This window comes from Eublepharis macularius, chromosome 3 (genome assembly GCF_028583425.1).
Source record: "Eublepharis macularius isolate TG4126 chromosome 3, MPM_Emac_v1.0, whole genome shotgun sequence".
NCBI lineage: Eukaryota > Metazoa > Chordata > Lepidosauria > Squamata > Eublepharidae > Eublepharis > Eublepharis macularius.
Window position 1 is genome coordinate 181,218,242 of NC_072792.1, and position 27,575 is coordinate 181,245,816.

A 27,575-nucleotide genomic window follows, 5' to 3' on the forward strand; every position below is an offset into this window, starting at 1 on the left:
TGGATTCAAGCAAGAAACACTGAACATATGCCCTCTCAACTGCTGGGGGTTGCCACTTTCAAAAAGAAAAGGGGTAGATGCCACCTGTGTGAAAGGAAAAAGGACTGCAAGACCCCCCCCCAAATGTAGACGATGTGCATGTTGTGTCTGTGCACAGCCTGCAACTCTGTTGTGCAACGCATGCAAGAAGGCACTTTCGGGGAATAAAAATACACATTTGAAAAAGTTGAATTAAAACAGTCCTGTTGAAAAATGTTTTCCAAAAATTTACCTATTTACCTATTTAAAATTCTACCGGTGGAAAGAATATTACCTGTTAACTTCACCTCTTTGATGTTGGTTGTTCCAAACTGCACTATAATTACTTTAACTTTCAGCACTGTAACAGTTAAAAAATGATTGCTTTGCTACAAATAGAAAGTTTGATTCCCAACTAGCGGGGCCGTTTTGATCCAAATGACATTTCTGTGGGGTTTTGATGTTTTCAGCGAGAAGTGTTTTTTTTTACCCCCATTATGATTTTTACTCTTTTTATTCCAGCATTACCAAAGAAAGTTATTTTTCAGGTCTGATTTTTTTCTTAATAGCAAATGCCATGACTGAGAGAACTAGCAGGTTTCCTTAAATTTTTGATGTAGTGTGTAGGTGATCGTTGTTTTTACCTTGGGAAGGTGTTAGTAGTCTGTGCAAGTATAGCAACCGGTCACCCCATTCCCCAAATTATTTCATCTAGCCCAGTAACCCAAGGAAGCTTTAGTTACCGCCAAGGGAGTGATTGGAGGAAATAGAAGTCATGTGTTCCCAGAAGGGTTATTTGTCCAGGGACACTAACCAAGAATAAAGCCATTTAGATAAACTCTGAAATCTCAGATTTGGGAAGAGACGTTCAGTTTCCAACATGTTATGCATTTGTTTGCCACTTGTGCATGGAAGCAGGTTACTCCATAACATGCCCCAGTCCAGCATGCATGTCAACAACGCCACAATATATTAAATAGTGAAATCAGATGCTGCCATATACCTCTACTAAGGTCATTCTCAGAGCACTGACAGGTGAGGGCTCAATATCCACCAGCTGAACGGCATTAAAACTCTGAATGTCAAAGATTGCACAAAGACAAAACACATACACAGATACGTACATACACATACAAACACAGCACAGTTAGAACTGCAAGGCAAACAGAGTTAGGCAAATATGGTTAGTAAAGGAAATCTCAGCCCGTTGCCTTTTATATACCCTTGAGACTTGCTGTAAACAATTTCTTTCTGACTTTTCCAGGTAAATGAAAGAAGCTTATCTTTTGCTGAGGAAGAAAGCTGGGAGATAACGTTTGGATTTCAAGGACAAATTTGTTGTTCTTAGGAAGCTTGCCTATCTGGCCTAATTTTGCCTTCCCTTGAAGGCAGCACTGAATTTAACGGGACAAAGAGCTTGTTTTTCCTTGTATTTTCCTGGTATTTCCTACCAAATAGGTACAAATAAGATGTTTTTTTAAAAAAACTATACTTAATTTAAATGGGTACTTTCTATTTCTCAGGTGAAGAGGAAACCTCGCGCATATAACTGGATCCAGGCAAAACTGGCAATCTGGACCGATTTCCTCCTTCTTGCTGCAGGACCCTTCCCTGGTCATTTTTAATGTCCCCGGGAGCAGCATATTCTGGTGACTAGTGGGCTGCAGTGGGAGGGGGGAGGCAGGAAAGCTCCATTCCTGCACTGGGAAATTCAATCTGAACCCCAACCCATAACTATTCTTCACCACTTAGTTATCTACCTTAAAGTGAGAACCCTTGAGAATTATATGCATGAACTCCTGCAAATATCCGGGCACTGGACAACAGTTAAACAGTTGCAGAAAGTCCTATTAACCATGCCTTTAAATCCGAGTTTTTTTGCAAAACAATTACCCTTTTCAACCTCTTCCACATGAAGTTATTGAATTAAAGAGGGTTAAGTGAGGGCCCAAGCCTCAAAACAAACAAAAACAAAGCAAAGCAAGGGGTGAGCCACGTTCAAGCTGCATACTGCGAGCTCCTTTTGATAATGGTCACACTCGCAAAGAAGCCCATCCTCTACTCATTCCAAGTGGTGCAAGCCAATGGAAGATTCAGCAAGCTTTCTTTTCGATAGCGCTAGTCAAAACCCAGATGAGCAAATCCCACACTCTCTCCCTAGCACACCTACTATCTCTGATATTCACCTGTTGGACTTCACTTTTGCACAACCTAATGCAAGCAGGCCCTGTCTGCACACCTTCATCTTATGGCATAGAGCTCGCACCTATGAGCCTAATGCAAGTACATCCCCACATGTCTAGGCCCCATATGTCAAACCGAACAGGAGAACAGTGGGGAAGATGGATGCATGAAGGGGAAGCAAGCTGAGTTGATCCTGATCCCCCCCGCCCCCCACCGCTGGTAAGATTTCATCCCATGCACTGGATTAAAAGATCCACTGTTCAAAAAGATCATGGCTACCATCCAACACAGAGCCGGGCATTGTTAAGCTTGCTGATTTCATGGCGCTTGTGCACAGACTCTGTGCTGGATTATAGTCCTTGACTGCGATCCAGTTTTCTATGCATGCTGAAAAGAAGCAGAAAAGCTGTGTAGGGCTGCAGAACTCTGAACATCACAACAGTCTGGTCCTGCCTACATAAGCTTGCATTTCACAGTTCGCTGGATCAGGCCCGTGAGTAAGTCTGCACACAACAGCGTGCAGACTTTACTCTGCTTACAGAACAGATTTTCTTGATTGCTGCCCCTTTTCAAGAATAGGATAAACAAAATCAATTTTTTTTTTAAAAAAAATGCTCTTACGGTGTCACTGTCACAGGGCTGGAACTGGAAAGGCTGTGGTTTATGAAACACCGAGTTATCTTGTAAGAACAGCTGAAAACTGTAATCTCGCACTACCTGAAAGAGACAACAGATAAGTTTACAGGGTTTTCCCCTCCATTCAAGAAAAAAAAAACCAAAGGAAAAGGTTGCAGTGGTTAATCTTACAGTTTTCCAATTATAATCCAGAGATCTGCAGCTGCCCAAGGATGGAATACTTATTGGGTTTAATAAAGATGGGAGTTTCTCAGAACACAATCAGTCCATTTGAAAGCTCGCATGCTCAATGGTTCAGTTACAGAAGGCACATTTATGAGGGCTTGTTCTGATGTTTAAGTACAAACTTAGAGCTAAACTGCATGAGACGAATTACACGAGGACGCTCAAGTGAAGGGAGATGCAATGTTAGTCAGGAAGCGTAGTTTGAATTTCACCTCTCTACAGAGCCAGCAAAGATCACTCCTCAGAGGATTTGTTAATAATTGACAGAGCCTTTGGGAAGGCAAAGAGGAAATTAAGTTCAGCTCTGTGTGGGAAGAATATTGGAAATAACACACTGCATAAAGGATACCATAGAGAGGGTGGGGAAATGTAATGAAACTGTCACTTCCCTCTTCCTTCTACCAAGTAGAGCACCAAACTGGAGACTGTTATAGTAATCTACAAACTTGTACGAACAATTTGTGACATTTGGGGGCACAGAATTTTAGGTGTTTTCCACATGGGGGCAGGAAAGTGAAGTTTCCCCACTGCTGTTGCTGCTGCTGCTAATACAGCACAGGGGCAGCAGGACTTCCACATGACAGGATTTCCCTGCAATTTTCCCCGCCCCAGTCCCCCAGTGGTACACCCCCAAGCAAAGTACTGGGGCTTTCTCAATTTTTCTTTAAATGGAGAGCTGAATATTAATATAACATTACAGAAAGATGCACTAATAGGTTCTCTAAATTTCCAGCTTGCATTACTTTAACTTCTTTTATTGCAGAGATATGCCCTTCCCCTTAGATCTCTGCAAAGAAGCAGGATACCATTTTTTAAACAAAAGCTGGAAATTCAGAGAACCTGTTACACACATTATAATATTCCATTGATATAATGATATTCAACTGCTGATAGAAATTCAAATAGCCTCCACCCGTGGCCCCAGGAGGTGGGAAAATCACCACGGCAGGAAGAAGGAAAATGGCTGCCACATGAGTGGGAACATCCAACTTTTTCTACCCACACAGCAGCCATCCAGGCTTTACTACAGTCCTTCCCAAAATTCTGCAGCAAAGCAGGTTTGAGAGAGACTGGAGAAAAGCCTGGAGATGCACTACAACGCCATAGAGAAGCGGGGAAAAGACCCACTTCTCAACAGCACTGAAACCGAGGCACTGAAACCGGACTGGGACCTGCATACCTATGGGACTGCCTCTTCCATTACGTCCCCTGCAGGGTGTTGCGTTCTGCAGACAAGCAACTCCTGGTGATCCCTGGCCCGAAGGACATCCGTCCGGCCTCAACCAGGGCCAGGGCTTTTTCTGCCCTGGCCCCGGCCTGGTGGAACGCTCTCCCGCTGGAGATCCGGGCCCTGTGGGACCTGTTACAGTTCCGCAGGGCCTGTAAAATGGAGATGTTCCGCCAGGCCTTTAGCTGAGTGCCAGCGGGTGTCCCCCTTCTTCCATCTAAGACCACCACTTTTTCTGAGGCTGCCCTCGGCCATCTGTTATGCCCGTATACGGACTCCCAATATTTGTCTAAATAGCCTGCTCCTGGACTATTTTAATGATTTTTAAAAAATTATTGTTGATTTTTTGTTTTTGTGATTTTAATGTATTTTTTAATGTTGTTAGCGGCCCTGAGCTCATTTGTGGGGAGGGCGGGACATAAATCAAATCAATAAAAAACAAATAAATAACGCGTCAAAATGGCCTTATGTTTATGATACTTTTATCCCGCTCTTCCTCCAACGTGCTCAGGACAGTGTAAACGATTCCCCCCTTTTCCATTTTATCTTCCCACTAACTCTGGGAGGTAGGCTCTGTCCACTTTTGGCTGCAATGTCTGGTGCACCTGAGGCAGGTGAGGGTGCAATGCAAACATTTCTGTTGATGGACTGAAAAGATTCCATCACACCAATATTCAGCCCATTCCTGCCTAGCACCTGACATTGCACGGCTGGTCAAAAAGAGTAACTGCAGTTACTTGGCTTCTTTAGATTTGCTGCAGCAGACAGAAGAAAACTACCATCGCTTTTTTCCCCAGGCAGAACACAAAAACGACTGCCCCCAAAGTATATCGGACCCAATTCCTCCCAGCCGGATTGCAAGTTTGTGGAGATATATTTGCTTCTCTGGCTGACACCTACAGGGAAAAAAACAGCTAAGGTGTTTCATATGCAATGCTTTTTTGGAAGCGTGCTGCATTAAAACTGCCAGCTCAAAAAGAGAGAGAGACAGACAGACACTGTAACAGTGTTTCCTGGCAAATGCACCACTGAATACAAAGCAGAATATTCATTCTTCAAGATTTCTAACTGCTGTGAATCTGGCCTTGGTTTGCAGGCTTCCAGGCGAGCCCAGTTGGGAGGGACGCGTTATTACTGAAGCAATTACACTCGTGTTGCCAGAGGTAAAGCAGGGGCGATGCAGCTCCTTCTAATGAGCCGGACCACTGAGCCAGTAACTCAGCACTCCCCCCCCCCTCTGATCGGCACTGGGCCCTTTGGGGCTTCCAAGCATGGGTCTCCCTCAGCCCTGCTGGCAGAAACCACTTCCCAGAGATGCCAGGAACTGAACGTTAGCAAAGCAGTAAAATCCACTTCTGAGCAGTGTCTTCTCCCTCCCTTACTCAGTAAGGCCTTTCATGCCTGGCGGCATTGTATTTGTCAGAGAGAGCAAACTGTCCCAATTCCAGCAAAATTCTCCCTCCACCCCCCGCCCCCGCCACATCCTTTTAACAAAATAACCAACTGTGAGTTTTGTATAGGTGCAGTGCTATGCTTGCCAGGCCTTGACATCTTCAGGTTCCTCCTACTTCAGCTCCTCAGAGCTAAACCACACGAGACGAATTACACGGGGATGCTCAAGTAAAGGGAGAAACAATGTCAGCTGGGAAGCATAGTTTGAATTTCACCTCTCTCTACAGAGCTGGCAAAGATGGCTCCTCAGAGGGTTTGTTAAATTCACTTCTCCACAGAGCCGGCAAAGATCGCTCCTCAGAGGGTTTATTAATTTCCTCTTTATCTCCCCAAAGGCTCTGTCAATTATTAACAAACCCTCTGAGGAGTGATCTTTGCTGGCTTTATAGAGAGAGGTGAAATTCAAACTATGCTTCTCAGCTAACATCGCGTCTCCCTTCGCTTGAGCGTCCTCGTGTAGTTCGTCTCGTGTGGTTTAGCTCTCAGACTTTCTTTTGCATGGAAGCAATCGATTTATTAACAAGCTTACCCGACCAGACGTTTCCAAAAGAAACTGGAATGTGCTTTGTACAGCTTGGCATATTTCTAATTCAGTCCTGCTGAACGCCATTAAATAATCCTTAAGGTGATCATATACATTCCCATCAAGAGCCTGTATTGGAAAAGGAAAAAAAAACCAGACTCAGATCCGCATGATTGCTGACTACCTATAGTTGACGCATTTGTCCACTTTCCTCAAGCCTACCACAGAAGTAGACTTCCTTTAGTTTGAACAGGCTACGAATATCCTCCACAAAATTGAAAATGCTATCTACTCCCAGGAGCATTACAGAGCTGAGGGCTAGCTTAACCATCCCTCTACTTAAAGATATGGAACTACCTAATATGAGAGCGCAGGTGATAAGGTTATTATCGGATTCAAATGATTCAGTTATTCTTTCTGTGGCAAAATATATAGGGGTAATAATTAAACACCAGAGAAATGATGACATTAATATAAGGTTCTTCCCATTTTAATTCCTATTTAAGACAACAGCTGTATGAGCAGTACTAGACAGACAGACAAATCAATAACAAACAACAGGTTTTTTTTATTTAGAAACTATACATTTCCACAGGCGAGAAGTAATTAGATGGGCAAGAGACTCAGAATTTCTATGAGGCTGATCAGTTCTTCAAATACTTATACTGGGAACAACAACATGAAGTCTGATGGTGGCATTGTTCAACTGTTACACCAATCTGGATACTCCAGAGGAATCCTAAGGCTCATGTATTTCCTTGCACTTTTCTTGCTATAACATAAGGCCGATTGTAAACTAGGGTTGTGCGGCCCAAAAAGATTTGGGTTTCCCGCTTCGAGTTTACCCGAAGTGGGGGGGGGGAATTCGGAAATACCATAATTCCAAAGTGGCAAGCCGCTTCGAAATTATGGTATTTTTACTCGCTTCGGTATGCTCCATAAATATTCGGAGCATACCTAAGTGAGAGGGAGCAACTCCTGGGCAATTTCTCCACCCCCACCCCCTTACCTGGTTGTCAGGGAGGGTGATCAGCTGGGCGGCGGGCTGCTGCCGTGCCACCGTAGCAGCGCAGCAGAAGCAAGTCGGCTGCAATGGCCTGGAGCTGGCTCTGGCTCCGCCGGTGCTCTGTGGCCCTGCAGGGTGGCGGAGAGGGCTGGAGCCACCACTGCCACCGACTGCAAGGTAAGTGGGGGGGCTGGGGGGCCCAGGCTGGGGGTGGGTTGATGTTTAAAGGGCCCCACTGCTGCTTGCAAGCAGCAAGCAAGCATTATGAATGCTTCGAAAAGCTTTGATTTGGTATCCCGAATCTTTAAGGACCAGGTCCGATTCGGGTATTTTACCCAAATCGGAAACCCAAAGCACACATCCCTATTGTAAACTATAAAAACAATGCAACCAGGCAGCCTAAAACAGCAAGTGAACAATGGTATAAGGACTAGGCTCACAAAATTAGAAGACAATGAAGATAAAAAAACAGTCTAAGCCATGACATATCATAAACAATGCAGAAAATGGATTACAAAAGTAGAAGACAAGGCAGCAAAAGGAAGATAACACATAAACGGTACAAAGGACTGGACTCCTGTAGACTTATAAAGTCATCCTCCTGAATTATTCTATTATACTACAGCGCTGTTTCTTTAATAAACATTCTGTCCTGACATCTTCTGTTTTACATGTTCTGTGGGCTGATAAAAGTGTGGGAACTTTCCTGACCTCCTCGGGTAGGCCATTCCATAAATGGAGTCACAACAGAGAAAACTTGCTTAAGGGCTGTTGTTTTTACTCGTTTGCAGGGTAACACATTCAGATGGATTTGCTTAGGTGATTAAAGCTGTCTTGGTGGAGTATAGTAGGAGAGCCACTTCTTCAGATATGGGGATCCAAGGCCATAAGGGTGATAGCCAGCATCTTGAATTCAACCCGTTACTGATCAGTAACCAACGGAGTGACTGCCTAATAGATGTAACGTGCACACTTCATCTAGCTCTTGATAACAACCAAACTGCACATTCTGCCCAGCTAGAGTTTCCAAGATGACTTTAAGGACAGACCCATGTAGAATGCATTACAGTAGCCTAGCCCAAGGTTATCAGGGCATGGATCTATGTGACCAAATCAGCCAAGTGAAGGTAGGAAACCATCTTCAATAAACAAAAGCAAAATAATGCATTCTTTGCAGCTTCATTAATGTGCTTCTTCAGCAATAATGCTGGGTCCAGCACAACACCTACACTCTTCACTGAGTCAGTGAGTGTCACCTGCACCCCATCAAATGTAGGGCCTTCAAGACCTCAATCTTTCCAGTCAACATCACCTCTGTCTTGTCAGGATTCAATTTCAACTTGTTCACCTGTAGCTGTTTAAACACAGGGAGTAGCTCAGGACCTCTGGGGGGGATATAGAGCTAGATGTCATTGGCATATTGATGATAGCCTACCCCCAAATGCTGAATGATTTCTCCTAATTACTTTACATAAAGATGGGGGGTAAGACCAAGCCTTGTGGAACCCCACAGGTCACCTCCCGCACTGACGACAGCTGGTCTCCAACGGCAACTCTCTGGCTCAAGTCCATTCTTTAGCTCATTCCAAAGCACACTGATTACTTTCTACTTTTGAATGCCTTGACAAGATGGCATGGTCCACAGTATCAGAGGCCGCTGATAAATCCAGTAAGAGGCATTAATTAAAGCCACCGATGCTGCCTCGGCCTCATAGCCTGGCCTGAACTGAAAAGTGTGTACAGTAGATGAGCCATCCAGGAAGACCAGAGTTCTTCTGCAAACATTCTCTCCATCATTTTGCCCCTCCAAAGGCAAATTAGACACCTGGTGATCACTGGCCATATCAATCTTCTCTAGCTATGGATTTTGTTAATGAATGGATGGATAAGGACTTCTTGTTGTGACTGACTAAAGGCATTCTGAGCCAGCAACTGATTTATGATGGACATCAAGGACTCATTACTCCTCCATTGTTTCAGCAACCTGAACTAGCAATGTCCGTACCAGTCACAGAACCTCACGATCTTCATGGCTGTCCATCACAGTTACTGTTTTGAAATCGTCCATAAATGGACCAGGCAGTGTATCATTGTTATTTTGATATAAAGCATTCTATACCTGAAGGAGTTTTCAACAAATAATTGTAACAACCACATAAACACAATAAAAACTAAAAAGTTAAAACAGCAAAACCACACAACAGAGAACAATGTTAAGCTGCTTTGGGCCTCCATTGAGGTGAAAAGTGAGGCATAAATTTACCACTGAATTTTGAATCTACAGGAACAAGCATTAGCAGTAAACACACCTGATCATAAAATCAAAGACCTAACTTTCTGTCAGAGTAACATCATAACACATAAATCCTAAGAAATAATCTCCAACATGAATCAACTCCAAATGCTTGGATGAACTTTGAGAGAGGGGGAGAGGGAGATGCCAAGAAAAGAGTCTGGGGGATGCGATTCATTAGGGACCTTTCCTTCATGGCCATTTGTTTCAAAGAATATGGCTGGAGAGATACACACAAAACGGGACCTTATGAGGCAGATCCTAAGGGAGCAGGTGGTGCTAGGGACTTTACAGGTGAGAATCAGTACTCTGAATCGGGACTTGAAATGTACAAGCAGCTCACGCAGACGTAAAGACTGGTGCAATATGATGTCTACAATCCTTCCATGCTAACAGCCTGCCTAAGGCATTTTGGACCAATTTACATTTTCCAGATATCTTCAAAGGCAGCCCCAAAGCACACTGCACTCATCTAACCTCAAAGTGACCACAGTACGGATAGCAACTGCCCAGACTGTACTTCTTAATAAATGGCAACGTCAAACTAGCCCAAGGTGCTACAGGCACTTATTAAAATATTCATACTCCACAGAGGCATCCATCTGCAGAGTGGGATCTAAAAGCATCCTGAAGCTGTGAGCCTCCTCCTTATGGGAAGGGCAACTTAATCCAGAATAGCCTGGTTCCTAATACCTTTATCAGCTCTACCACCAACCCGCAGTACACTCTGATCAGCTTTTCCACTCTGCATGTTCTACAGAACTTAAGAGCTCAGCTGAATCAGACCAAGAGGCCACCAGTCCAGTTTCGAACAGGGGCCAGCCAGGGGTCACCTCAGGCACACTGTTTCTGATCCCCCAAACTGAGAAGTCCCTGTGCTCTCAATTCCTATTCCTTTGGCACACCATGATAGGGCTAGATGACAAAGTCACTTTCTCTTTGTCAAGACAGAATTTCAAAGCAAGCACCACCACCATGTATGAAGTGCCTAACACAGAACTAGTAGGAGTCTACAAGTCTCTCTAAATGAGGCATTTTGCATGGGGATGCTCAAGCGTAGGGAGGTTACAATGTTAGCCAGGAAGCATAGTTTAAAAAGACAGATCTAAAGGCTTGGTCAATTTCACCTCTCTACAGGAGGGCAGTTTAAATATACAGAGCCAGAGGAGATTGCTGCTCAGAGGGTTTGTTATTTTCATCTTAGCCTCCAGGAAGGGGAGGTGAAATTGACAGAACCTTCAGGGAGGTGAAGGTGAAATTAACACACCCTCTGAGCAGCAATCTCCACTGGCTCTGTCTTTTTAAACTACGCTTCCCGGCTAACATTATGTCTCCCTACACTGAGTGTCCCCGTGTAAGATGTCTCGTGTGGAGAGACTCTGCAAACCTCTGAAATGGCAGCTCTTGGGGCAAAGTGGCCATCAACGCATTCCCGGGAAGTTAATCAACAGGAGAGCCTTTAGACAGACATTCTGTATTACTGCTCTAACTTCAGGCAATGGTAGCCAGCTGCAATAAAGTAGGCTTCTCTTTTCAATGATGGGTTCATTTAGGGCACCCGAGTTACAAAGCAAGCGTAGTGGCATGGCAGGCAACTCTTTAGCAGCAAAATAAACTTATCAGGGAACTGGAAATCTCAGAGCCCTCCAGAAAAGATAAAGCTAATGATGTATGAATAGGCTAGATTAGTTATATCTGTGGTTCACTGGCTGGTGCTGCAAAACTGTTCATGTATGGTGTGGCAGAACGGGGCCTTTCCCTCACTGGTAGATGCTGCTCTGCCTACCCGTCCCTTTCTGCCTCTGGCCAGGCACCTGAAGGGGCTATCTCCCTTCCCTGTCTCTGGGTAGTTGCTGCCTCCACTGTCCCTGTATGGGGTCCTGGTTAGGCAGGACAGCCTCCTAACCTCCCCCCCTCAGCTAGTGGGCCCAAGCGGTTGGGGGACTATGTGGAACAGAAGATCTTTCTTCCTTCATAAATTCCAAAATATTATTTATTTAACTTCTAACTATACACAGGCAAATATACAGTGAACGGAAGGAATAATAAAACAGAAACCCCTATTCTCTCTCCCTCTGCTTCTCTATACTCATGCCCTAATTAGATGTGGTGTAGGGCAGGCCCGGTCCTTTGGTACCTGGGGTTACACTAGATCTACCTCTCCCCTCAGAGCCATCTCTCCCTCCTCTCTCCAGCCACCAACTGCCCACTTCCATCTCCCCTCCACCAACTGACTCGCTCTCCCTCCAATCACATTCTACTCCAGAACTGGCCCCTCCCCTCTGCAGCCCATAGAAAGGTAACTCTATAAACCACAAGGGCGTTTCTCCATATATGGTAATGAAAAGGCAGATTTGGCAGGTGAAAGGTATAAGTAACTAGCCATCATTGTAATTATCAGAGGAGTGAGAGGGCCAGAGGGCTGCCTGGACTCCCTCCTCTCAAGTACAGTGTTTCTGAGCACAGATTTATTGCATGATCCCAACCCACTGCTCAGAGTAGGCAGATTCCCCCCCCCCAAGAGTAGCCCCCCCCACAAGAGTCTCACTGTACTTTTTCCTAACAGGAATGAAGGGCAGGCACTCATATTAAAAAAAGAGGGGTACATTCAGGGATCTCAATGCAGTGGAAGCTAAACACACCACAGCCTTCCTATGTTTTTGGAAGGTGGGACAAGTTTTGCACAGTGCAGTATGTCTGCTATAGTGTATGAATCGGGAACAATTTTTCCAAGAAACTGCTCAACCAGCCAATGCTTGTAAAAAATAAAAACCAAGTTGTGTTTGAAAAACACCTGCAGTGAAACCATTTCTGTGATGCACACTCTATTACAGGAAGATAAAAAGCCTCAAGAAGAGCTACTTTAAAACCACACCAGCATCTCTACTTCCTAAGGGCAAAAGAGAACATCATCACCAACGGTTTCATGTTCAAAAAGGCACTGTAAAGTGCTTTGAGGAAGTGAGATTGGTGCACTGAAACAAGACAGGGGTCAGGGTGCTTCTTACAGCAGACTGAAGCACCACCTGCAATTTTAGGGGTGGCACCGCTGACGTCCCTAGCTCTTTCCAATTTCTGTTTCCTTGATACAGGCTGGGTCCTGCAGTCCTTGCATCTGAGCAAACGCACAGGACAACCGTCTTCGTTACGAGCATAAGAAGAGGTAGCGCAGTAGGAACAAAGTAATCAGGGAAAATATTTTCAGCGGAGGTGATTTTTTTAAACTGGGAAGTCTTATTTCTCATAAAGCAACTAAACTCCTACAAGGCAGACGAAGTTTGAGAAAACGTAAAGCCTATGAAGACTTTATAACAATTGCAAAAGTAGTATTTAACCGATAGTGTCACCCAGAGCTTCGGTGCACAGTATGCAGACGGTTCATGTATACCAAAGACGAAGCCGCTATTGGCAAGAATGGTAAGTTACGGCTTATAGCTGTGCAACGAGTCATAGGCTGGACAAAACAGGATCATGATAATGAAGCATATTCAAAAAATAAATATCATTCTAGGCCTGGTGCTACTTAAGATACGGCTTGTGCACTCACTTTCCTCCACTGCTCAGACTGATTTCCTGCTCCTTTTCCACCCCAATACTGGTCCTGGATACATGTGACGTGTCCACCAATAGAATCCAAGGTTCCTGCACATGCCATGGTGTGCATGTGAAGCCAAACAACAGTTAAAGCAGGGAAGGTGAAATCAGCTCCAGGGAGGAGGAGGAGAACGCAAGCCCACAGTTTGGCCCCAACGTTTCAAACTGTGGTTAAGACATAACCTGCAATCAATCTTTTTGCTCCAGCTCTAATCTTTTGGAGACCAGGAAATCTTCCAAGTCTTTCTCTTTTGTATACAGATACTTCTCACTCGGCTAGCATTATGTGGATGAGCAAGGGGTACTTTCTGGGTTCCAAGGAAGTCCATTCGTCTGTTACTGCAAATCCTCAAGGGCTGGTGGTATAAGAAAAGTTAACTCCTGGGAAGAATCAGCTCTTGTCAAAACACACCCAGCAAAGTCACTCTCCGCTGACCGAGGCCGCCACAACTGGGTTCTGGGATGCTGACAAGCGGGCCAAGCTTTTTCCAACTCACCGAAATGGCCAGAATAGGAACTCGTTGCCTCATTCAAGAGCCCAAACAGTTCCGGTGAGGAAAGGAGCCGGGAAGGAGCTCGTAGGAGCTTGAAGCCTCTCACTTCTCAGGATCTCAAGGGGGCAAAGTTCATCCAGAAGGCGCGGCTGCTACACCGAATCCTGGAAAGGGCTCTACTGCAACTGAAGGCTTTAAACCGCCATCTCTCCTCCAAGTATTCCATCCACCAGCCCAGGGTATAGAAGTATTTACATTAAATCAATCTTGGAAAGGTTTAGGAAGGTTTATCTCCTCATCTCGTCTCCTTAAAGAAGCTGTCAGGTAAAACTTAACAGAAAAGAAATGTGATGGACGCCTTCTCACATGTACGGCTGCGTTTTGTCAGCTGCCCAAATATCGCTATCCAATTAAACTGGCTGTAAACAGAGAATAAATAGGCAGCTTTCGCAATAGAGAGGAATAAAAATTGGAATAAACGCTCCTCCTCAAGGTTCCAGACCAGTGCTATTTATTCCCAAATTATTTTGAATCAAGCATGAGCACTGAACAAGCCTGCAAATGTCGTCAAATTATTCAGAAATATGAAGTCAGAAAGACTGAAGACCTCCAAAAGGATTTCGGTGCCTGCAGAATGAGCGATAAAGTTGTGTTTAATGTGGATTGGGTACTATTTTTCTAGACCACGAAAATGAAGAGATGGCAAGGTCCACAGAATTAGGCCACTGTGGAGAAAATTCTAAACAACTCAGTTCTTGAGAGTTGACCAATAAAACTGACTGTGAAAACACCCGATGCACTGCTGTGAACTGTTGCGACAGGCAGAGGCTCCAAAGGATTTCCAAAACGATTAGAGAGAATCAGGGAGGGCGGCTCTATCAACGGCTGTAAGCAGTGAGACACACAGAGAAGCTGCCACATCTAAGAAGCGGTCTCTCTCTCTCTCTCTCTCTCTGATCTTCATTTTCTGGGGACATGGAGTCAAACGGGACTCAGATCCTGAGGAGTTAGCCGTGTTAGTCTGTGGTAGCAAAATCAAAAAGAGTCCAGTAGCACCTTTAAGACTAACCAATTTTATTATAGCATAAGCTTTCGAGAATCAAGTTCTCTTCATCAGATGCCTGATCAGGCATCTGATGAAGAGAACTTGATTCTCGAAAGCTTATGCTATAATAAAATTGGTTAGTCTTAAAGGTGCTACTGGACTCTTTTTGAAACGGGACTCAGTCATCTCCACCATGCCTGGCTTTGTGAATTTCCTGCTTGAGACCATGTGTGGGACCAGATGGACTTTCAGACTGACTGAGCAAAGCACTTTTAAAATGCATTGTTAAAGCAAATGCAGAAATTGGAGGGTGTTAAATCTATACAATATCTATTTGAGGTCCCCCCGCAAAGACATCTTGTGACTCTGCTTTCCATTTCTTTTAGGAGTGTCAGTGTATGAAGCTGTATGAGGAAGTATTTATCACTCTTTTGCATGTGCCAGTTCCTTTCTGTAATTCAACCATCTATAACAGTCCCTCTGCTATGGAAAGTATTTTACAATTTTTCTCACTTTAAACGCGAGAGGTGGGCTTCACTGGCACAGCAAACAGACCCGTCTGCGCTGGAGAGCTTCTGGCTTGATCGAGGATCCAAACACCTTGCGAAGTGTCTTGACAACTACCTTGCTGTTCTCAGAGAGATGATAACACCAGATTATACAGCTAGCATTCGGTTATCAAACTATGAAGATGCTAGCGAGCTACCACTTGAATGCTGCTGGACAATCTGACTGTTTCAATCATGGGACAAGCACCCAAAAGCTACACTAAAGGCCTTGTTTAAGATCAGGCAGCACGGTTTAGGAAACAACATCGTTGGTGTAGCTTGCTAAGAATTTCCTTGCAGGGTGGGAGAATGAAACAAAATTAGGCCAGAGAGCTTGTCCCCACCTTATCCGCTCATTTTCTGAAACACAGTAGCAGAGGAAAAGGGGAGGTTTAAAATAAGCCGAGACAAAATTCAACATGTTTGCTGGGTGACCGCATCTCAAAACGAGCTGTTCGCTCTATGCTGTTTTATCATGTTGCTATAAAGAGTTTCCTGTTTCATTTCCCAGGCAAAAACCTGAAGCTAAAAGAAGGCTGTTTCATACCACGTTTCCTTCTGCTCTTTAGAGAGGTGGCACCAAACGTGGACCCAGCTGAGGTTTTTCAGCAATGTTCATTTGATTATTTATTTACTTCATTTATACCCCCACCTTTCTCCTGTACGACCAGGGGTATATTTATCTATTTACCCCATAACCCGCCTCTCTCCCCATAGGGGACCCAAAGCAGCTTACACCGTTCTCCTCTCCTCCGTTTTATCCTTGCAACAGCCTCATGAGTTGGGTGAGTCTGAGAGTGTGCGCGTCTGGCCCAAGGCGACCTAGCGAGCTCCCATGACAGAGTGGAGTGGGGATTCGAATCCAGGTCTCCCAGACACTAATCTGACACTCTTAGCCACCACTACACTGACTAAGCTAAACTGAGCAGCATTCTGATATTTTTTCAAGTACAGCGCAGGGCTGCAGTTACTAGGGAAGGAGAGTATACTTCTGAACCAAAGCCAAGTATCAAGCATTTTGTCACGCTGTTAAGATCATGTTCAAAGGACCGAGTCAGGGTACACGCAGGGTCCTGGACTACACAGACGGCACATTCTGCAGCTGGGAGAAATCCCTGATTAGGAGGACTCCACTTTCAGGTTTTGTTCTGAGACACTTTGATGCTTAGTACCATTATTAAAGGAGTATTTTCTACAATACTCCTTGTAACCTCTGGACAGAAAGCGCAACTGCTCTGAGAGGGGGCATTTGACGGGTTAAACAAAAAGTTATGATCAAATAATGTTAAAGCCTTGACTTCATTAGGACAAAAGAGGTATATAGATTTGTCAGCGAGTTTGAGAATCAATTAACTTGTGCTTGTAATTAGCAAACTTACTGTAAAAAAAATTCAGTAAACTCTACTGAATAAATATCAGTGGCCCTCTTCCTCTTAGGAGATGCTAGCGATCATACTGGCAAGCAGCCAACATGGTAAGTTTTATTATACTGCTAGGTGGCAATTACGCCCCCCGCCCCCCCACACACATTTCTGCCCTAGCTATAAAGAAATAAAAAGGGTAAACTACTTACTCCACAGTGGCATTTTTGGCTTCATGAAATATATGACAACAAGTAGCCGTTGTCAAATAGGCGATCCCAGCTGAGCAACTGACTAATCTTCTATCCTTTGAAGGGTGCTTAACTCTCAAAAGCTTATGCTCTTGTAAACTCTTGTTGGTCTTTAAAGTGCTCATCTTCCAGCACAGCTACCCACCTGAAACTTCCTTCGATCATAACACTGGAAAAAGAAAGCGGGAAGGCCAACCTACAACAAACCTCTAACCTACATTAAGGGAGGGGGGGGAGAATTCAAATACAAATAGTATAATCTATGGCCGATCAGACGAGTTTTATTCCCGCCCTGGCTTCATCTCATCACCCCCTCGACATTCAATGTAGCAGAACCTCCAGTCAATGCACCCTTCTCTCGATCTCATACAGGTTTCTATTTTTTTTCCTGGCAGTTTCCAAGACAGACCTAATTTATCTGACTTGATCTACAGCACGGAATTCCAAAAAGGGCGCAGGTAGTCTCACAAAATGGAAGCGCCAAATTTCAAGCCTAATCTACAGCTGCAGTGGATGTATTTAGACAACGGGGCTTCCTTAATCAGGGGGAAGCACCAGCAGCTATGAAGGATACTGAAGCTCACGGCCCAACTACTAGAAACCCTACTCTTCTTCTCCCACCTCTGCTTCCTACTGCAAGTTATGACTTGGCCGAGATCATCTTTGACCGCAAAAGACAGAAAGATGCTGTGTGTGTATACAATGCTCAAATGCACACAACCCTCACCGTCTCTCAATATACGGCTGGGGAGATACCACATTGCCTACTTAGAATATTCTCAACTATAAGAATCCTCTGGCTCAGGATTACCTTGCAAAGGGTGTCCTGTAAGAGACTTTATCTGGTTTCTCACTCTCTGGAACAATTACAACTCTTAGCTTTCATGAGGTTGGGGAGAAATGGGTTGAAAGCTGGTCTGGGAGGACCACAGTTCAAATCCTTACTCTGCCATGAAGCTCATCGTGCTCCTCTCAGAGTAACCTACCTAATGGAGCTAAAATGGGGAAGTGAGACGTGTGTAGGCTGCACAGTGCTCCTTAGAAGAAGGGCAGGATAAAAACGTGTACAGGTGGAAAGACTTAAGGGCTGCTGCAAGCTGTTTAACAATCTATGACAAGCAAGCGCTATCTGACAGGCTACTGCGTTGCAGTAGCCGCTTGGACTATAGACCTCACACACTGAGGTTAATATTTGTGTCCTGTGACAGCACTACTGGAGTGTTGTACGGTAAGCCCCTCTATTTATCTCTAGATCACTGAAGGGGGGGGGAGATTTAATTATTTAATTACAAAATTTATACCCCACTTTTCTGCTTTTGTAAGGGCCACCAAGGTGGCGAACAAATTGAAACATATATAATAAAACCACAACTTAAAAACCATGAAAACCAAAAAAAAAATCATCAAAACAATTAAAACCAGGGCACACACAAAAACATAAAAACAGTAAAAACTTTGGGCAGGAAGTAGGGAATCCTGAAGGAACATCAAACAAAACAGCAACAGGAGAGGACAGATGAGTCCCTTTAGGAAGAAAGTCCCAGAATTTTGGTGCCCTTATTTTTTATCGCAGATTTGTTTTGTTTTACTGACTTTTGCTGTAATAATAAATGACTGACTGGTGCCCTTTGATGTGAGAAGGCCTTCTCGCCCAAATTTCGGAAGGTGGGGGCACCTGAACTAGGGCCTTGGAAGATGACTGCAGTGGTCAGATAGGTTCATAAGGAAGTAGGTGGTCCTTCAGGATAAAACTTATTAGTGACATATTCCACATTCTCTTCCCACCAAGCCTGTATTTGCCTTCTGCAAGCCTGCAGTCTGGCATAGTTACAACAACATGTGCTGTTGCCAGGTGCATCACAACTCAGTGTCGTCCCTTTGGTGAAACAGCTGCTATACGCAATCCTTTCTATTTCCGGCTTTGCATAAGCTTGAGCAGGCAAAATATAAAGTCCCAAAGTCACAGACAGCAGAGGAATAAAGGGTTTATAACCCTGAGAAATATAGCTTTGTTCTTATTACCACGTCAAAGGAATTGTTACAGCTTTGGACAATTTTAATAGAATTTCCAGTTTAACAGTTTCTGGACATTAATAACGAACTTTACATGCCTCAGTTCTGCTGAGCTCAGCAGCAATGTTCTGACCAGCAGAAAATGAGTTGAGGCCAACAAGCCTTTAGGAAGGAAAGATGGTCAAGAAAAGCTTATTGTTAGCAGCTGCATTCCACAGCACTTCTGTCTTCAGTCTTTCAGGAGAAGCCTCTGCTATTTATTTTAGACACATTTTGCCCTAGCAAAGCAAGATCCTCCCACATCAATTACTGGTTATCCTTCCCTGAACCCCTCGCTTGGTCCTGTCATTTCTTCCTTTCCCCCTAAAAACAGCTGGACTTTTTTTTCCCAGAAAGATCAAGCAATTCAGTTTGTGGCATATATTTGTTATGGAAAATGTGGGCCTGAACAGTTATCCGCTGGGCAAAAACAATGCCTTGTAATGGAAACGGTTGAAAGACTGGGAGTTTCATGGTAGTGGTTTGGACGGCGTCAGGTTATTGTTTAGCCTTTTAAAGATGTTTTTTCTCCAAGTTCCCTCGAGCCTCCGCACTCAGCCTTGTTTTAAAATCACAAAGCCAATGACAAATCATCTCACGGATCATGAGGTTCTTTGAGATACTGTGATATATTTTACAGAGATTTCTCAAAGTCACAACTTTGCTTCTAAGGAATTGGGCTGTAACCTATGAAAACTTATGAGGGAATACAAATTAGTTAAACTTCAAGGTTGCTTGTGGCTATATTTCTTCATCTCCCCCCACCCAATAAAGTTTGAGTTCCAATTCAAATCCTAGTTATATCTTTTAACAAAAATGTATTTCAGTTTATAAACTTAAAAATATGATCATTCAATCATCTAAATCATACATTTATTATCTACTACTACTATAAAACATAAATATCAACATCTAAATCATACACAACAAAAAGAAACATACATTTAAACATAAACTAAAATAATTCAAATCATATGGTTCACATATCTATATCTATAGAACTTGCCTAATATAGTCTTAATTTTTCATGTCTAATTAAATATCTCTATTCTATCTTTACCATCTATCTTCACATCGAATAGTGGTTTTGTTACAAACATATATTATAAACATAAATTACTGATTTCTGCTTTCTATTTTAATTTAAGTTTAAATTTTTTCTTACTTTTTATTTCTAACTAAATAGTAAAAAAAGCTTTCCATTGTTCTTGGAATTCTGAAATTGGGTCTATTATGTATGTAAGATGTTAGTTTTGCCATCGTTGCATATTCATATAATTTGTTCTTCCATTCCTTCACATCTGGACATCTAAATCCCAGTTTCTATTGACACATGCCTTCTCCAGCATCAGACATTGGGGCATCTAACTCAGCGCTGTATTCTCACAGGCCACAGCTCTCCAAGAAGAGAGGCATTTCAAGGGATCCAGCGATCATACGGTCCAATACTCAGATACAAAGGAGGACACCACAGACCTAAAACGTCTCAGCAAGTTCCTGTGCAACCTTCTAAATTCAGCATACAACTACAGGCAAACAGACTTTTTTCCTGGCATTTACACCTCTATCTCTAGCAATGTCTGCAATAGAAATTTATTTTTTATGTTACTTCATTTATATCTTGCCTTTCTCCCTGTCAGGTTCAGTATATATCTTAACTATACTGACTCCATTTTCTAATGCTTTTAGTCTCTAAGTGTTTTCTCCTCAGGTGCACCAGTTCCCAGGCAGCATCCCCACCAGAGGAGACTGTTTTGTCTAGCACCGTTCCACCAGGCATTGGCCTTGAAGGAGAGCAGCTTCCCAGGACTGAGAGATGTTGTTTTGAGAACTGTGGGGGGAGGCTGTTCCAGATGGGTATTGTTACTCTGTATCCTATGCTTGCTCTTCATTGGTAACAATGATCATGTACCATCCTGAGTCTCCTATTCAGGACAGTGGACTATAATGGACCTTTTCTGCAATAAAACTTCCTTTGCTAGACATTGGACTTATTCTTGCTTCTAAAGGGAATCTTGCAGAGAGTACCTTATCTAGCCACAGTCTGACATTTTGTTACCAATCATGTCTGAGTCGGGCCCAGCGGAATCCAAGGTTGTCCCGGACAGGGATCCTTTGTTTGATCCGTATGCGTCTCCCGACAATCAACCGGTGCAAACCCAAGACTCCCAGGAGCTGGGAGCAACCGGGAACGGAACCGGAGCATCCACTTCCACCCTGCCTCTCATCGACTTCAGTACTCGGAACGAGACTGAAAGCAACCTCGGGGCAAGGCCGAAAGCAACCGCTCTCCCCTTGATTTCGGTACCCACCCCGTCGGAGTGGGGAGCCAGACCCCGAGAAACCAGAGAGCGCCGGGCAGGTGGACTCCATCCACGAGTCTCGATGGACGGGCGCCGAAGCCTGGAAACCGTTCCGGAACTAGATAGCAGCCAACCATGGCGATATTGGAACCGGACGTTTGAGCAGATGGAGGGGGACACGTCTCGCCGTGGAGCCCTGAGTTGGGATTATTCCGAACTTGCTCCGTGGAAAGAGCCAACGGAAGTCCCTGAACAAAGTTGGGAGCAGATACAAGGTCGCACCTATGCGGTAGATACCAGCATCTCGGCCGTGACGGGTATGGCCAAGGGGATTCTAGCCGCGAGGTCGCGAATAGTCCGAGGAGACCCTCCTCCGTGGGGCCCTTTCTCCCCGGTGAGTACAGCGAATGAAGGTTCCCTGGGCGAACAACCAGGGCCAAGTCGAATACAACAATTAGAAGCTAAGCTGATGGATATGGAAGAAAGTTTGGCTCACGCCATTCATTTAATTTCCTCAATGGGGGCAGGAGAAAGACTGTCTCCTGAAGAGATGGCAATCCAGATAGCTACCCTTCAAAGTGTCATCTCCTATCCGATGGAGGAAGTTCAGCAGCGGTCGTCACCTACCGGCGAGGGGGGCACCTATCCTGGCGAATCGGGAGAACAACCCAAGGAACTTCCCATTCAGCGGGAAATTCCACCGAGAAGGGATCACCCGAGTGTGCCACCTGATGAAGCTCCCATCGAACCTCCTATCACGGGAGCGGAGGCGCCGCCAGACGAGACCCCTGTCGAGAGGCCTACGGAAGGGGAGGAAAAGCCAAGTGATACACCGGTGATACCCCCACATACTTCCCCTATAACGGTCCGGCCGGACCAAGCGGGGGCACCCGCGGCTCCATCCGGGGAGGGAGCCCCTGGTCAACCGCGCGAAACCGTTCCCGTCGGACAACCTCCGGGAAATGGTCTACCAGCGCCTAAAGACCAGCCGAAGCTTCCCAAAACAGCAACGCCGGGAGGGGCAAGCCCGCGCGGCCTTCCACCCATTCGGCCTTCGCCGCTGCGGCCCCTTCCGCTTCGACCACAACTAACCCCGCCGCTGCAGCCGATACGTTTGCCACTGGAACAGCCTTTAAGACCTTCTCCGAACCAACCGATGGGGCCTACACCACTACGACCCCACCAACCCACCCCTCAGCGGCCGATCACTACTCCGCCTCATCAACCTCAACTGCCAGCACCTCAACCGCTACGGCCAACACCTCCGGCATTGCCACCCGTCAGACCCAGACTGCTGCCACCCGCCCAGCCGAGAGCACCACCGCCAACCCAGCCGAGGCCGCCACCCCCGGCTCAACCGGTGATGCCGCCGCCAGCGCAACCAGCACCGCCAGCACAACCGGGTCCCCCCATACCTCAAGTGCCATTGATGCTTCCGGCGGACTTCTACCCAGCACCGGCTCCGAGGCAAGACCTCCCAATGGGTTGGGTGAAACTGGACGCCACGTTTGATGGGGATCCCTCCAAACTGGGCTTTTTCCTAGTACAAGTCTTACAATTCTTCAACCGGTGGGGACACCTCTTCGGCAGCGAGGCCAGCCAAGTTGAACATCTCGGCTCCCGCTTACAAGGGAAAGCAGCAGACTGGTACGTAGGACTATATAATATTGGGGCCCCAGAACTTGATACTCTCCAGGGGTTGGTAGATGCTATTAGAGCACAATATGAAGACCCCTTAGAGGAAACCAGGGCCCGAACAGAATTGCAGGCCATTAAGCAGGGCAGCATGTCAGCGAGAGACTATATCACGAAATTCCGACAATTGGCTGCCAAGTGCCCCAGGTGTGAGGAGTCCACAAAAATTATTCTGTTCAAACAAGGACTTAATCCGAGACTTTTGGACAGAGCCCTCATGCAAGACAATCCCCCTACGCTGTTAGGTTGGGTTCAACTTGTTTGCGAAGTGGAGAATCGCATTTTAGAAGTCCGTTTGGTTGAGCAACAACAACAAACGGGACAAAGGAGACCATTGACCCTACAGAAGGGAGCTCGGGGAGCGGGCTACGCCACTCGTGGAGCGAGAGATGCTAGATGGCAACAAGGGCTGTGTTTGCAATGTGGACAGGCTGGTCACTTTGCAGCACAATGCCCCTACCGACCTGTGCAAAGACCTCCGCTTCAATTACGGCGTCCAACCCTTGCTCCGTTCCCTACGCTCCAACGCCCGACTCCAGCTCCACGAGCAAACAGAGGCCGCGGCGCTTCCCAAAGGCCAGCCTCAGAAAGAGGGCTGGAAGCGGAAGAAGTTATGGAATACGATCCCGCTTCCCCATCTACAGAAGTCAACCCAGAAAGTCCCCAGTCGGGAAACGAGATGGATCTGTCGTAAAAGGGCCCAAACGACAGATCCGCCCCAAGCCCGTCCCTGCACGGAACCGGCCACCTGGGTCCATTTTATTCATGCCAGTGACTCTAATCAACCCAGAAAGGAAAATGCACATTCGGGTGCAAGCTCTTATTGACTCGGGTTGCTCAAGAGACATAATAGCCCCAGCTCTAGTCAATGGACTGGTCTTACCAACTCGGGATTTACAAAATCCAGTAATTTTTGAACAAATGGATGGTACCAGCATGAATCCGGTCACAACTGAAACCATCCCGGTGATCACAGGCATGGGACAACATTGGGAGAAGAGGTCCTTTGTCATCAGCTCTACTGCCAAGTACCCGTTAATTCTGGGCAGCAAATGGCTATGTGATCACAATCCCTACATAGACTGGGCTCAAGGATGTATTACCTTCAACCATGCCAACTGTAAAAGTCACCGTTGGAATCAAAACTGGGGCGAAGACCCAACTTACAAAGAAAAGGCCCTCCTCACCCAAGAAGAAGTCAACCAGATACCCGAACCGTACTGGCCTTTTCTAAATGCTTTCTCGGAGGAGGAAGCTGACACTCTACCCCCGCACCGACGAACCGACTGTGCGGTGGAAATTCTACCCGGAGCCTCATTGCCTAAAGGACGACTCTATCCTATGAGTCTCCATGAACGTGAAGAGCTCCGGAAATTCATCGACACCAACCTCCAAAGAGGGTTCATCCGCCCAGCCTCTAGCTCCCACGCCGCTCCAGTTCTCTTTGTGAAAAAGAAGGATGGGGGACTCAGGCTGTGCACGGATTTCCGAGGACTAAATGCAGTGTCCACCAACAACGCCTATCCTATACCGCTCATCCGAGACCTTCTCAACGTCGTGGCCCAAGGTAAGATCTTTACAAAATTAGATCTAAAAGATGCTTACTTCCACGTTCGTATCAAGGCAGGGGATGAGTGGAAAACCGCATTTAATACGCCCCTCGGACAATATGAATACCTAGTTATGCCTTTTGGATTGACGGGAGCCCCGTCTGTATTCATGTCCATGATAAACGAAGTTTTACATGAATTTCTATACAAAGGGGTGGTGGTGTACCTTGATGATGTTTTAATTTATTCGGACACAGAGGAAGAACATGTTCAAATGGTACAAAAGGTCCTGGCCACCCTAATGAAGAATAAACTGCCCATTAAATTGTCCAAATGTGAATTCCACAAAACCGAACTCACTTACCTTGGGTACTGTATCTCACAAGAGGGGTTGAAAATGGATCCAGCCAAAGTACAGGCGATCCAGGATTGGCAAACACCCACCACCCGTAAAGAACTACAATCCTTCCTGGGGTTTGCCAACTTCTATAGAGACTTCATAGCGAACTTCGCCCAAATCACACTCCCCTTAACAGAATTGCTGAAAACCAAAGATAAAGGGGACCAAGCCAAAAAGCCCTCGGCTAAACTACAATGGACCCCCGATTGCCAAATGGCCTTCGAATGTCTAAAAAAGCAATTTGTAACGGAACCCATCCTCTCCCACCCTAACGAACAGTCCCCCTTCATAGTACAGGTCGACGCCAGCGATACGGCGATAGGGGGGGTTTTGCTGCAGAAGGGGGAGGATGGAAAATTACGGCCTTGTGCATTCTTGTCCAGAAAGTTCTCAGAGGCAGAAAGGAATTGGAATGTGTGGGAGAAGGAGGCCTTTGCGGTGAAAGCAGCTCTCACAAACTGGAGGCATTGGCTGGAGGGGGCGAGATACCCTTTTGAGGTCTGGACAGATCATAAGAATCTGGAGGCCCTCCGAAGCCCACGCAGACTGAATGCCAAGCAATTGCGGTGGGCGGAATTCTTTTCCAAGTTCAACTTCACCCTCAATTATCTCCCGGGCAAAACTAACTTTTTGGCGGACGCCCTGTCGCGCATGCCCCAACATAAGAGCAAACGGGCGGAGACTGTCGACACGGTCTTCTCGCCTAAGCAACTTGGGGGCGTGGTGACTACTCGCAGCCGCGCTAAGCAGCCCCTCCCGGCCGACCAAGAATGGAAATCGAAACTTAAAGCTGAAGTGGAGAAGGAGGGGGATAAGGCTCCACGAAACAAACTAACCCAATCCCCACAGGGGGATTGGCTAGCTGGGAGCAAGTTGTATGTCCCAGACAGCTTTAGGCTGGAAGTCTTGCAACGCTGTCATGATGCTCCCACTGCTGGACATTATGGGTACCTGAAAACTTTACACCTAGTTCAAAGACAATTCTGGTGGCCGGGCATGCGCAAAGACATTTCCCAATACGTTGGTTCCTGCCCTGTTTGCCTCAGCGCAAAGACCAGGAAGGGGAAACCTCCGGGTCTCCTGCAACCATTAGAAACACCGAACAGGCCCTGGGAAATAATCTCCATGGACTTTATCACTGATCTACCTCCCTCGAAAGGACATAATTGTATTTTAGTTGTGGTAGATCTGTTCTCCAAACAAGCCCATTTTATACCCTGTACCGCTATACCCTCCGCTCGAAAACTAGCGGACCTGTTTCTAAAGCACATCGTAAAATTACATTCTTTTCCGTCCAAGGTGATTTCGGATCGCGGCGGACAGTTCGTTGCCAACTTCTGGCGGGAGCTTATGAAAATGTTGAATATTGAACAAGGTATCAGTTCAAGCCACCACCCACAAACCGACGGGCAATCCGAAAAAACAAACCAAATATTAGAACAGTTCCTTCGTTGCTACATCAATTTCCAACAAGATAATTGGGTGGACCTTCTCCCTCTAGCAGAATTCTCCTATAACAACAGTGTACACGCTTCAACGGGAGAAGCCCCCTTCAAGATTGTATATGGAACTCACTTCAATCCCTTCCAGTTGGACGCACCCCCTCTCCATTCCTCTAAATTGCCAGATGTGTCCTCATGGTGGGGGGAGGCAGTGCAGCAATGGACTATCATTAAAAGACACCTTGAAAAAGCCAAACTGGATTACAAAAAGTACGCAGACCGCCACCGTGTGGCCGAATGGGAATTACAACCAGGGGACCATGTGTACATTTCCACAAAGAACCTAAAGCTAGCTCAGACAAGCCGCAAACTCGCTCTGAAATTCTTAGGACCTTTTCCTGTGCGCAAGGTAATAAATAAAGTGACTGTTGCTGTAACATTGCCCAAGAACCTTCGCCATGTGCATGATACGTTCCATGTCAGCCTTTTGAAGAAGGCTCCCACCGACAACAAATGGCATATCAAAGCTCCACCCATTCCAACTTTAATAGACGACCAAATACACTATGAGGTGCAACAAATCTTGGACTCTAAAATCAAGAGAAATCAGCTTTTTTACCTCATTAGGTGGAAGGACTTTGATTCTGGTTACGATGAATGGGTGAACTCTGCACATGTTCATGCTCCTAGATTAACCAAAGCTTTTCATACTCGCTACCCATATAAACCAGGGGGGGATTTGTTTTAAGGGGGGCAGAAATGTCAGGTTCAGTATATATCTTAACTATACTGACTCCATTTTCTAATGCTTTTAGTCTCTAAGTGTTTTCTCCTCAGGTGCACCAGTTCCCAGGCAGCATCCCCACCAGAGGAGACTGTTTTGTCTAGCACCGTTCCACCAGGCATTGGCCTTGAAGGAGAGCAGCTTCCCAGGACTGAGAGATGTTGTTTTGAGAACTGTGGGGGGAGGCTGTTCCAGATGGGTATTGTTACTCTGTATCCTATGCTTGCTCTTCATTGGTAACAATGATCATGTACCATCCTGAGTCTCCTATTCAGGACAGTGGACTATAATGGACCTTTTCTGCAATAAAACTTCCTTTGCTAGACATTGGACTTATTCTTGCTTCTAAAGGGAATCTTGCAGAGAGTACCTTATCTAGCCACAGTCTGACACTCCCCAATGGGGACCCCAACCAACTTAGACTGTTCTCCACTCCTCTGTCTGATTCTCACAACAACCCTGTGAGGTAGGTTAGGCTGAGAGCATGTGAC

At 45.6% G+C, this 27,575-nt stretch overlaps 1 protein-coding gene across 1 annotated transcript in view; it reads right to left on the minus strand.

Annotated features, from left to right (window-relative positions):
- The window catches only part of FCHSD2 (FCH and double SH3 domains 2), a 202,347-nt gene that overhangs the window by 59,890 nt on the left and 114,882 nt on the right, over nucleotides 1-27,575 (minus strand). Inside the window, exons 9-10 of the mRNA XM_054974082.1 lie at nucleotides 6,273-6,395; nucleotides 2,824-2,919 (exon numbers count right to left, since the gene is read on the minus strand). Coding sequence (XP_054830057.1) covers nucleotides 2,824-2,919; nucleotides 6,273-6,395 — 219 coding nt within the window. The remainder of the gene's footprint in view (nucleotides 1-2,823; nucleotides 2,920-6,272; nucleotides 6,396-27,575) is intronic.